This window comes from Ostrinia furnacalis, unplaced genomic scaffold, assembly GCF_004193835.3.
Source record: "Ostrinia furnacalis isolate ACB-3 unplaced genomic scaffold, ASM419383v2 OfSCF7394, whole genome shotgun sequence".
In the NCBI taxonomy this organism is placed as follows: domain Eukaryota; kingdom Metazoa; phylum Arthropoda; class Insecta; order Lepidoptera; family Crambidae; genus Ostrinia; species Ostrinia furnacalis.
This window is the reverse complement of record NW_021137633.1, coordinates 50,633-61,882: the sequence shown is the minus strand read 5'-3', so window position 1 is coordinate 61,882 and position 11,250 is coordinate 50,633. Positions and strand designations below refer to the sequence as shown.

At 40.3% G+C, this 11,250-nt stretch overlaps 3 protein-coding genes across 3 annotated transcripts; 1 reads left to right on the top strand and 2 right to left on the bottom strand.

Annotated features, from left to right (window-relative positions):
- The first annotated feature begins 2,167 nt into the window (after positions 1–2,167).
- On the top strand, positions 2,168–5,003 carry Not11 (CCR4-NOT transcription complex subunit 11). The gene is made up of 3 exons (XM_028320519.1): positions 2,168–2,310; positions 3,746–3,911; positions 4,757–5,003. The coding sequence occupies exons 1-3, from the start codon at positions 2,198–2,200 to the stop codon at positions 4,886–4,888; spliced, it is 411 nt and encodes a 136-aa protein (XP_028176320.1). The 5' UTR covers positions 2,168–2,197; the 3' UTR covers positions 4,889–5,003.
- A 3,500-nt stretch (positions 5,004–8,503) lies between these two features.
- On the bottom strand, positions 8,504–10,446 carry LOC114364379 (acyl-CoA-binding domain-containing protein 6). Its single transcript, XM_028320517.1, has 2 exons — positions 9,720–10,446; positions 8,504–9,385 (listed from the first exon to the last, which is right to left on the bottom strand). Exons 1-2 carry the CDS (start codon positions 10,350–10,352, stop codon positions 8,603–8,605), a joined length of 1,416 nt encoding a protein of 471 aa, XP_028176318.1. The 5' UTR covers positions 10,353–10,446; the 3' UTR covers positions 8,504–8,602.
- Positions 9,109–9,800, bottom strand: LOC114364378 (SRA stem-loop-interacting RNA-binding protein, mitochondrial-like). The gene has a single exon (XM_028320516.1). The coding sequence runs from the start codon at positions 9,651–9,653 to the stop codon at positions 9,396–9,398; it is 258 nt and encodes an 85-aa protein (XP_028176317.1). The 5' UTR covers positions 9,654–9,800; the 3' UTR covers positions 9,109–9,395.
- Positions 10,447–11,250: the final 804 nt, after the last annotated feature.

The following is an 11,250-nucleotide window of genomic DNA, read 5'->3' as shown; positions in this document are numbered from 1 at the left end:
TTTGAAAATACTATAAAATCGGGTGCATCAAATGGCATAAATCAGTCGTGCTTTGGCACTCGTAGACGCCGGGTCTATGTCAGTTGACTGCCCACTGACGTATATGCGTCACGCGTGATTTTTTCGTAAATTATAGTATGATTGAGTACTTTTGATCCGCAAGTATTTTTAAATTTATTTGTTTAAGGGCTGATTTTTCAATCGTCAGATATCTTTTAACTGACGAATAGTCTTGTCATTTTGACATATTTCCCATACTAAAACTGTCAATGTGCCAAACTTATTCTTCAGTTAAAAGTTATCCGACGATTGAAAAATTAGCCATAAGTAAATCAGACTTGTGATTTCTTTCTTTTCAAACTTTTTATTATTTTACTTACAGAATATGGGTAGAATAGACAAAAGATATTATTATGGTATCTGTTTGGTCAGGAAAAAATAAATGACTAATAAAATTTTTAACAGGGTGTCAAAACATTAGTCTATGCTATTGTGTTTCTACCAACATAAAATATACTCTTCCTTACTAATAAAAGTTGAATAGCGTCTGTATGGTCAACGCTTCGTCATGTTTTTCCGAAAGTTCAATTGCTGACGACTGAATGAAAGAAATTGGTGCGTAACTATTCATCTGATATTAAACGTTTAGTAAGAAAGGGGTAGGTCAGGTAAATGGCAAATCCACCAGCGGTCGCTCGATGACACTTAGACAAATAGTTTTATAAAACGTCAACTACTATTTTAGTAATAAGCAAAGATATGCCTGTGCTTAATGAAAAATGGCTGAGACACTCATTAGTTTTCAAGTTAGATTGATTATTAATTGTTAGATGTCTACTTCATCACATTTACGTCTCCTTCGTTACGAAGAGTTTGATCTCGTCCCCTAATAAATATTATCTCTTAAACAACAAAAATGCGAGTGTTAACTCTTTTTGTAAATCATTTATGTCGTGTAATACTTGGTTTTTAGTGTGTAATACTACTTTTTCAATATAACTTTATAAAAGAGAAAAATAATTGATTTTTGTTAAGTTTTAAAGGTGTAAATGTGACGAAAGGGACAAACTGTTGATTTTTATGGAATTGTTACCTGATTAAATAACGATTAACTACCAATTGTCCAAGACTGATTTAAGCTGAAATTTTGTAATAATAAATGCAAATATCTATTGAAATTTCTTTTAATTTATCGAGTTTTAAACAACTGAATTTCGTGACGAAGGATACATTTTTTTCCATCTTAGTCTAGTAAAACGCAAAAAAATATAAGTTTTGATACAAAACTGAGCTGCTGGTCTACAGATACCGAATCTATGGTAATTTTCCTACATTTCAGTCGTATGAAATGTACTAAATAGCTTTCTTTATTTTTTTTCATGGTTAAGACCTTAAAAGTAGAACGACCCATACCCTCGTCAGTACTACACACGGTCAAAATTACACTGGCAAGGAGTAACGCCCGTATACACAAACTTAAAGCTAACTGAAGCAGCAAATCGAACGCACAGCGTTGAATAGAGCTCTGTGATTGGTTCGTGTGTGATCCTGTGCATCCACGCGCACTGAGACCTCAAGTAATGATATCAAATACGGGCGTTAGTATTCCCACAGAATAATAATAAGTACTACGTACAGAAGTTTTACTTCGCGAAGGTATTTAAAAAAATGTATGCTCAATGTCATTAACAATATGGTGTAATTTAGCTTGTCTAAAGAGTCAAGCACCATTTTGTTGACAAACGTCAGTGATCGGTACTGCGCCGAAGCTATAGGGCTGACTTCGGTCGTGCTTCGGTAAAATGATGTGACGTGAGGTGCCAAACTGCAGAAAATGGCGGAGGAAATACAGGATTTAGCATGAATTATAATGAATAATATTAACTACTTATTTACCTCTCAGTGACTTCAGGCAACTTAAAAAAGTACATTCTGTGTTTTTATTATTATTTAGGCAGTTAAATACTGCACAGTATTTAGTACACCATTTTCTTTATTTTTTCCATCATACACAAGAATACGCGTGCGTGAGTCAATGTTCGCTCGTATGTGAGGCCTTGTCGAATAGTAATCCTGTAGGGGGTCATCGTGCGTGTTTTGTTTTCGATGTAAACTCGCGGAGATGAACAGGCCTGGTATTCCATCCTCATATTGACGTTATCCTCCCCAGCTGCCAGACCTAGTGGAGAACAATCCGATGGTGGCGATCTCAGTCCTGCTGAAGCTCATCAACTCGGCACACATCACCGAGTACTTTACTGTGCTAGTCAACATGGAGATGTCGCTGCACTCCATGGAGGTCGTCAACAGGTCAGTAGCAGAAGAGAGTAGGAAAGCAAAGAGTTCACGAACACTACACCACTACATTTTTATCACCGAAAAAAAAATTCTGGGTAATGAATTATTCATGCTGATCCTATTTATGCAAAAAAAAGTTAAATAAAGTTACTCATTTCATCCCAAAATTGGTAATTTATGGACACACGCGTCGCTAGCACTATTTACGTAATATAATGTAACACTAGAACTCAAAATTACTTGAAATGTTGCATTAAAATGGTCTAAGTTAGCTAAGTAAGTAATAATAACACTGGAAGCGTGGTCGAGGCGTGAGCGAGACAGACAGATCGGGGCAATGTGCGAGCGCGTACGACTACTCTAGCGAGCAGCGGAGTGCCTTAGCTGTGACGCGTAAAATACGGACTAAAGAAAATTTTATAAAAAATTAACTTTATGATTTTTTTTTTACTTTAAATTTTTCACACATTTTTACATAACGTGATAAAATTTTATTGGTGATGAAAATGTAGTGGTGTATAATCCGGGCCTCTTCAAGGCGAGAGTGAATAGGCACTTACAGGGCAGGTACAATTCGATCGAGGTAACTGCGCACCTCGCTGGAATGCGACTCTCCCTCCAACTTACCCGCACACCTCCTCGCGTTCGCCCCGTCCGTACCAGAGCGTCGACGTGACGTCACGGCTGCCAAGTGCGCAGTTATCGCGATCGGGTTGTGTGTGATTGCAGTCAAATACCTGTTTTTTTCTGCGTAAAAAGTCAACCATTTTTAAGTATTTTATTTATTATTTACGTGACTTCCATTATATTTTATTTATTTCACTTTATTTTCAATAGACGTGGTCTGAGCCGAGGTCCGATATTACTTGACGATGCCCTTAGACCGCGCCCGATGTTCCTTCGATCTTCCAAGCTTAATCAGTGTCACATTTCTCGTCTCTCTTTATCTCTATTAAGGTCATTGCAGACTTATCAACTCAGAAAGGGATTAATACCGTATCGCCTTTCGCGAGCTGTCATCGCCTTTAGCGCGCTGTCAACCGCGAGACGAGGCGTTTACGTTACGGTGAGAATAAGTATGCGTTGTAATATAGAGTTTCATACACAGAATACTGACCGCCTCGCGTTGATACGGTTACGATCCCTTTCCGGGTTGAAGAGTGTGCTACGTCCTTTATTCAATAAGGTTGGATATCAAATGGAGTGTTTCCCATGTTATGGAAGATCCAGTTTTTTTTTTCTTAAAGATTATATTAGCCCTCGTGTTAAGCTAAATAAGCTTGTGTTACGAGTGGGCTCACCACAATAGTCGAGCGGCGGTGGGATTCAAACCCGCGTTCCTCGGATCTCGAGTCGGCCAGTCCGACCACTTCACCGTTCGGCTATCGTGGCTATTATGTTCTTGTTATGTTCGGCTATAGTTTGCTGAGACAAACTGTTTGAGCAGGTTGACGACGTCAGTGGACTTACCAGTGGACTTCGTGTACCTATATATCAGCAACTGCATCTCGACGTGCGAGACCATCCGCGACCGCTACATGCAGAACCGCCTCGTGCGCCTCGTCTGCGTGTTCCTGCAGTCGCTCATCCGGAACAAGATCATCAACGTGAAGGTAGGCTTCGTCATCATCATCACATCTCCACGCGAGACCATCCGCGACCGCTACATGCAGAACCGGCTTGTGCGCCTCGTCTGCGTGTTCCTGCAGTCGCTCATCCGGAACAAGATCATCAACGTGAAGGTAGGCTTCGTCACCACGTCTCCACGTGCGAGACCAACCTCGTCACTCGCCACTGGTCATCATATCCACGTGCGAGACTTTCCACGTTACCCGGCAGCCGTCATTTCCTCGCGTGAGGCGATCCTCGTCACCCTTTTCCGCGTAAAAAACAACAAAATACCTATATACACTCTATGAGCCATACTTGCCTATCAGGGACGGATCTAGGAGGGGGCAAATCGGGATGCCTGCCCCGGGTGCCAGTCTAACGGGGGTGCTTAATAGAAATAAAGGGGCGTTTTGTTAACAAAAGTATCTTAACTAAGCCAATGAGGGCTATCGTTTTAGCGCTCACCAGTTAGCGCCACTGTAGAGTAAGGTCCTGTCACTTGCTAGTAGCGAAGACAGTGGCACCAACTGGTGAGCGCTAAAGTGGTAGGAGGACTATCGCATTTTGCACTCATCAAGATGGCGCCACTGTAGAGTAAGGTCCTGTCATTTGACAGGGGTGCCAACTGTTAAGTATAAAAACGATAGCCCTCATTGCAATTTAAAATTCCCGTTGGTTTTTTGAGCGTATTGTCATTTTTTTAGGTAAGTAATATCAAACGAAGGGGACGCATTAAAATTTTGTCCAGTTAGAAATAATCGTAGATCCGTTGCTGTCGCCTATACATGATTTTACTCATTTTTAGAATAACAAGACTACTTTTAAACCGCCTTTCTAATTCTTCCAGGAAATATTCATCGAAGTGGAAGCGTTCTGCATAGAGTTCAGCCGGATCCGGGAAGCGGCCGCTCTCTTCCGACTGCTGAAGCAACTGGACTCTGGAGACGCTCTCACGCACAAGGAGCCCAAGGACAACTAGCGACATCGCACCAAGATCTTCTATCGGACGCGGTAGTGGCATACCCTAAAGCCTGGTCCGTGAGTACGTAGAATCCCGTCCAATGACCCCAAGCTACCCATCCTTATCACTCGCACGTAATTATATTGCTGTCGCGACTGTGCGACGCGCGCCCGCAGTGAATGTGCGAGCGCGTCAGCAACATAATTACGTGCGAGCGACAAGGATGGGCAGCTTGGGGTCATTGGACGGGATTCTACGTGCTCACGGACCAGGCTTTAGTAGGAGCCGTAAATACTCACCCATAATCCAGAATAGTGGAAAGTCGGCAGTATTAACAGAACAATCAATAGCAATATTTTTATACCATAGTCAAATACCCTATGCAGTCTAGGCTGGTGCCTAGTAAGTGCCTTCACTCTTGCCTTGACAAAACCATGGTGAGCGGAAGATTTTATCAATAAGCGAGTTTCAGTCCCTATCCGTTTGCATCCAAAATGAGGTAATGATATGCTGGAGTATCGCGTTTTTAAATATCTTCAAAGAAAAAGCCGTCCTCCTTGATGGAGAGAAGGTGCAATTCAGCTAATCACGCATAATGGTTACACTCAATCTCAACTTTCATAATACAGGAGAATTAATTGTATCGAAATCTATGTAGATTAATTTTATACAAATCGGCTCGTGTGCGCGTGTGAACCTTGGCGTAACTATTTGTATTAGAAACGTAAATAATTATTGATTTTTGTACATAATAAGGATGGTGTTTGCAATGATTATACTACAAACAAGATGACACAAATGTGATTTTTTGTTTCCTAAAATTGTTTAAATATCAATCAACAATTTATGTATTTTGATTGATATTCCAAAGTACCTAATATCTGCTTGAGTAAGTAAAGTTTTGTCAGAAATTAAACTACTTATTCTTTATTGATAACTAGCTTTCCGCCCGCGGCTTCGCCCGCGTGGAATTTTGTCTGTCACAGAAAAACTTTATCGCGCGCGTCCCTGTTTCAAAAACCGGGATAAAAACTATCCTATGTTCTTTCCCGGGACTCAAACTATCTCTATGCCAAATTTCATCAAAATCGGTTGCGAGGTTTAAGCGGGAAAGCGTAATAGACAGACAGACAGACAGAGTTACTTTCGCATTTATAATATTAGTTGGGATGAATTTAAGGCACGACTTAATTGACTTGTGCTGAGAATATTTCCTTAATAAATTTTTACAGAAAATTATTCTTATAAGACCGAGAAGTCGATCAAGAATTTGCGGGTAGTCTTTTAAAACGAATGCAATCTTCCCATGCTAAGCAAAAGAGACGATTAGAACTAAAATATCCTTCCAGATAGGGCTATGTTTTCTTCTACTGATAAAATAGTCTAATGTTATACACCACTAAATTTTAATCACCGAAAAAAAAATTCTGGGTAATGAGTTATTGATACTGATCCCATTTGTGCAAAAAAAGAGTAAAATAAAGTGACTCAAAATATCCTCCTAAAATTGGTAATTTATTGACACACGCGTCGCTAGCACTATTTAAGTACGATAATGTAACACTAACTTATTAGAATTAAAAATGGTCTAAGTTAGCTAAGTATGTAATAATAACACTGGAAGCGTGGTCGAGGCGTGAGCGAGACAGACAGATCGATGCAACGTGCGAGCGCGTACGACTACTCTAGCGAGCAGCGGAGTGACCCAGCTGTGACGCGTAAAATACGGACTAACGAAAATTTAATAAAAAAATTAACTTCATGAAAACCATTTCTTTTTCTTTTGCTTTCAATATTCCACACGTTTCTACATAATCTGTTAAAATTTTTTCGGTGATAAAAATTTAGTGGTGTATAAAAAATATCTAATAGATTGTATTAATAAACTACTTGTCCAATTGTAATATTAATATACCTAGTAGGTAAATATTGTTGAAACTTGGAATTTTAATTCGAGTAATTTTGCTGAAGTTATCATTTAATTTTACATAATTAATCGAAATTGTTCACAATAAATCAATTAATTTTAGAAAATAGTGAGATTCAGATTGATATTTTATTTATGAGGAATCGCGTTTTGTTAGCTTTTAAATGTATTTCAAACTACCCTCATGTATACCACCTACTTACTCGAATTAGAAATTTAATTACCTATTAAAGTTTATTCAAAACTATAGTTTTGGTGTGTGGCTAAAACAATGATTCGTACGAGTCAAAAAGAATATAATGTGGTATGTATGATTTGTCTCCCTCACTCATGACAGCATCAGTTTATGAGAGAGTGAGACAGATAGAGCGGATAACCATGTCCACATCATGGCTTTTATTTCCACTTGCAAGGGGTAATTTTTCAATTTCTACATATTTACTTTGACGATTTTATGTAGACAAGCATTTTCAATAATATGAAAATTATTCTGCAGCTAAAAGTTATTGAAAACTAAAAATCTACCCCATTGTAGTCTAAGCCTAGGCGCAGGCCATCGATTTTTCCCGATAGTTAAGTCGGGCAGTTGATCAGTATCTATGGGCATGTATGGAAGTGCGCACATTACATAGATATGATTTGGCCGATTCTTCATACAATTTAAAATCGGGCACAACTATCGGCTAACTAAAAATCGGTGGTCTGCGCCTAGTCTAAATAAACGTTAGAAAAGTATTTTTCTACATGTAACATTACGTTAGAGAAACTAGTTTTTTTTTCCTTGTTTTTTGGCATTTGCGGACAGGTGCTTCGGATTAAACATTTTTGTTTCAAAATGGCATCTATTACAGCTACAACCCAGTCAAGTTAACTGCGCACCTGGAATGCGACTCTTCCTCGCACTCACCCAGACACCTCTCCCCATTCGTTCGTCTAGCTAGAGCGTCGATGTGACGTCACGCCAAGTGCGCAGTTAACTTGACCGGGTTGTACATGCCATTGTTTTAGTTGATATTGTGCTATTCTCTGCACAAATTATGTAACTAATTGTAATAATAACTATCACCTGTCCAAATTCTTATTATTATTGACCTGAATTTGTAAAGCATAATCTAATTTCTTTTATCTGAACATTCTAAAGCGTGTTTATTAGCAATTCCTGTAAGACTTTACATCTTATGTAAGAAAATTGAGTTTTGTATTGTTAAAACTAAGTTACTGATCTCTTTTTCAGTTGTGTGTATGAAATCTTGTAAGGAAGCCAGTTGTAACTGTAAATAGGTCAAAAATTAAAGCTTCCTTCAATTCCTATTATGAGCAATATTTATTAGTGTAGCTTTTTTACCATCTCACAATAAATGATAATATTTGTTCTCAAATCTATCTTCATCATCATCATCATCAACAGCCCTTTACAGTCCACTGCTGGACTATGAGCTTCCTCCACTATAGTAGAGGGTTTTGCCATAATCCCCACGCTTGGCAGGCGGGTTGGAGATCGCAGTTAAAAAGATTTATGTTTGTCAGAGAGCGCTGCTGCCCGTTCTGTTTGATGTGTAGTCCCTAAGTCGCCTCTTACGACACCCGCGGGAAGAGTAGGGGTTGTGGTGACAAATGTATTCTACTCTGCCGTCACCACACGGCCGGCACGGCAAATCTATCTTATTTATTGATAACATTCAATGAATGAACAATGAAAAAAAGTATCAGTGGAAATTTTTTATTCCCATACCAAACTGTATACATACAACTACATTGAACTCAAATTTAATTCTAACTCAAGATGGCACGAAGCATCTTGTAAACTAACTAGCACCTCCCAAAACCTTTCTGATATCATTGTCAGCGGCTACGTCTAGGGGCGTACAGTCATCTTCATCTTTTAGCATAGAAGCACCAGCATCTACAAGAATTTGTGTAGATTTCAAATGACCACAGGATGCTGCGTAATGTAAGGCAGTCTGGCCAGATTCATCTACAGCATCAAGAACACATCCACCCTTTATAGCTGCTCTTAAAGCGTCAGTAGCATCCCTGTCAGCTGCCCAGTGCAGGGCTGTTAAACCATCATCATCTCTTTCATGCCTTAACTCTGGATTTTGGGATAACAACTCAGCTATACGATCTCCGCAGTTCTCCCGTGCTGCTTCCAGCAAGGTCAGCTCATTTTGAATTAAATCTGGCTCTGGAGAGTATCGTAATGATGACACGGCGACCCATGCTTCTTTTGACCCTGGTTGCTGTGACATGCCTGCTTCAGACCAATCTGGATCAAATTTTTGCAGAAGATCAACATACTTTTGTTTTGCCACTTCAGTGGGCATGTCACCAAGGGATCTCCAAGCTTCCCATTTCCGGCGACCGCGGCCATCTAGCCAACCTGGCTTTGGGGTGTTGCATTTGCCTTCCAGGCCTTGCTTATAAAGTCCATAGAGCTCCAGAAGCTGGTTGTTGTCAAGTCTGCTTGTAATCTTCCGTAAGTGGTCGGCTGCATCACTGAATGCCTTGTCTAGAGGTGACTGGTCATCATCAGAAAAGTCTGAATCGGGATATTCTGGAAGAGCTTCTGCCATTTCTAATGTACTACACTACTGCTAACTAATTATTTTGAACTTGAACAACCAGATTTAGGCCTTCCAGGGTGTGCACCTGCTTGTTGGTGGCATCTGCTGCTGCCGAAGGGCTCACGAATTCTATGAAACCGTAACCTTTACTGAGGCCAGTGGAACGATCGAATACTACTCTAGCAGTTTGCACTGGTCCAAATTGAGCAAAATATTCTCTTAACTGTCTGTGACCTACGGTCCACGGTAGGTTGCCTATGTACAGGCGAGCCGCTCTAGCCGTGCTGGCCATAACCTACGCAGAAACTATTTCGAGTAAGTGCAAAGATCGCTCGCCGATTAGGGCTCTGTAGTCTACACCGGAGCTCTCACTTAACGAGTCCAAGTCTAGTAGAGCGCCTTTCAGTCCCCACTTCTTCAGCAAAGCCTCGATGGACCAGTCAGCACTGCGTTCCTGGTAAGCACACAAAAATCTAGCGTCAGTGCCGTCTAGAAGGTAGGCTACAGTGGACAACACTTCTTCGAACTGCGAAGGCTCGTAAAAACAGTCTGAAGCTAACAAAAGGTCAACAGGGCGCAAATTGTGAACTTCGGTGAGAAATAGACCCCAAGCGAGGCCTAAAATTTGCAGGTCACGTCCAGGGACTAGACCGTTGGCCTCGCAACACGCTGAAAGATGCCTGAGCGATCTCGGAAGTGCGACGGAGTCGGTGAGCGTGACTCGTGCGCCACACTTGGCTGCCAGTATCCCCGGGAGACCGGTGCCACAGCCGAGCTCCAGCACGCGCAGGCCGCGCAAATGACGACGCTGCGTCCACAAATACCAGGCGAGAAGCGGCGCAGAAGGCCACGTGTAAAAGGAGTAGCCGGCGGAGAGCAACTCCGGAATTATTATCTCCAAGTATTCACCTCGAGTGTCGCCGTTGGACAATGATTTGCCCCGAAACACAAACTTCTTCAATTGACCACTAACAGGGCGACCATCGCTCATTGCATAAGCATTTCTTGATAAAAATTTACGAAATCGCCAAAATCGGGCCGAGGTTTTCAGAAATTTTGACAGCTTTAGTAATCATTGCCAGTATATAAAATACAATTTCCCTGATTTATTTATTTGCTTGTCACATTTATTTAATTAGCTTCATTAATAAATTATTCATCAATTTCATAGGTACTAAATAACGTCCACTAGATTATTTTGTATTCATGTTTGTTGTTATAACATCACGAACACACAAATAATTCGTATGAAATCCTACTTTTAGGCTACTGAATTTATAGAAAATATTTTATATAATGCAACCCTAAAAATGCTGCCAGCTTTGCGTTTAAAAGTTATTACTGAAACTAAATAAAAATAATGAACACTGCCTGCAGTACAGTAAGTGCCTTTTCACACGTTCCGGTTGCCGGCTATCCGGCGCCGGGTACCCGGTGGTGAAGTGTATGGGCATGGTACGTAACTTTCACATGTTCCGGCGTAATTAATCCGGCATGCCCATACATTTGACGCCGGGTAGCCGGCGCCGGTTAGCCGGCAACCGGGACGTGTGAAAAGGGCCTAACAGTAACAAAATTAACTCTCATTAATAAAAAAAAACAAACAAGCACCATGCTTATTCAATTCTTTTAGAATTTTTATGCACTAGTATTGATTTCTTTGGGTTGCGTCTTCATAACACTGGCCTAAATTATTAAAAGAAAATGGTAAAAAACGCAAGAAACGAGATTACAGTTGCTAAAGTCGATATAACAATCATACGTAAAGTAAGATAGCGATTTTAATTAGTACACTTCTCCCAGTAAATTATAATAAATATAATGTTCCTTGGTACACTTAAAGTACGTAAATTAATTTCACTTTTAATAATAATAACGTAATAATGGCA

Coding starts and splice junctions, on each gene's coding strand:
- Not11 (XM_028320519.1), top strand. CDS start 2,198: ATGGTGGCGATCTCAGTCCTGCTGAAGCTCATCAACTCGGCACACATC. Junction 2,311..3,745: donor TCCATGGAGGTCGTCAACAG/GTCAGTAGCAGA, acceptor CTGTTTGAGCAG/GTTGACGACGTCAGTGGACT. Junction 3,912..4,756: donor ACAAGATCATCAACGTGAAG/GTAGGCTTCGTC, acceptor TAATTCTTCCAG/GAAATATTCATCGAAGTGGA.
- LOC114364378 (XM_028320516.1), bottom strand. CDS start 9,653: ATGGCCAGCACGGCTAGAGCGGCTCGCCTGTACATAGGCAACCTACCG.
- LOC114364379 (XM_028320517.1), bottom strand. CDS start 10,352: ATGAGCGATGGTCGCCCTGTTAGTGGTCAATTGAAGAAGTTTGTGTTT. Junction 9,386..9,719: donor CGTTAAGTGAGAGCTCCGGT/GTAGACTACAGA, acceptor AGTTAGCAGTAG/TGTAGTACATTAGAAATGGC.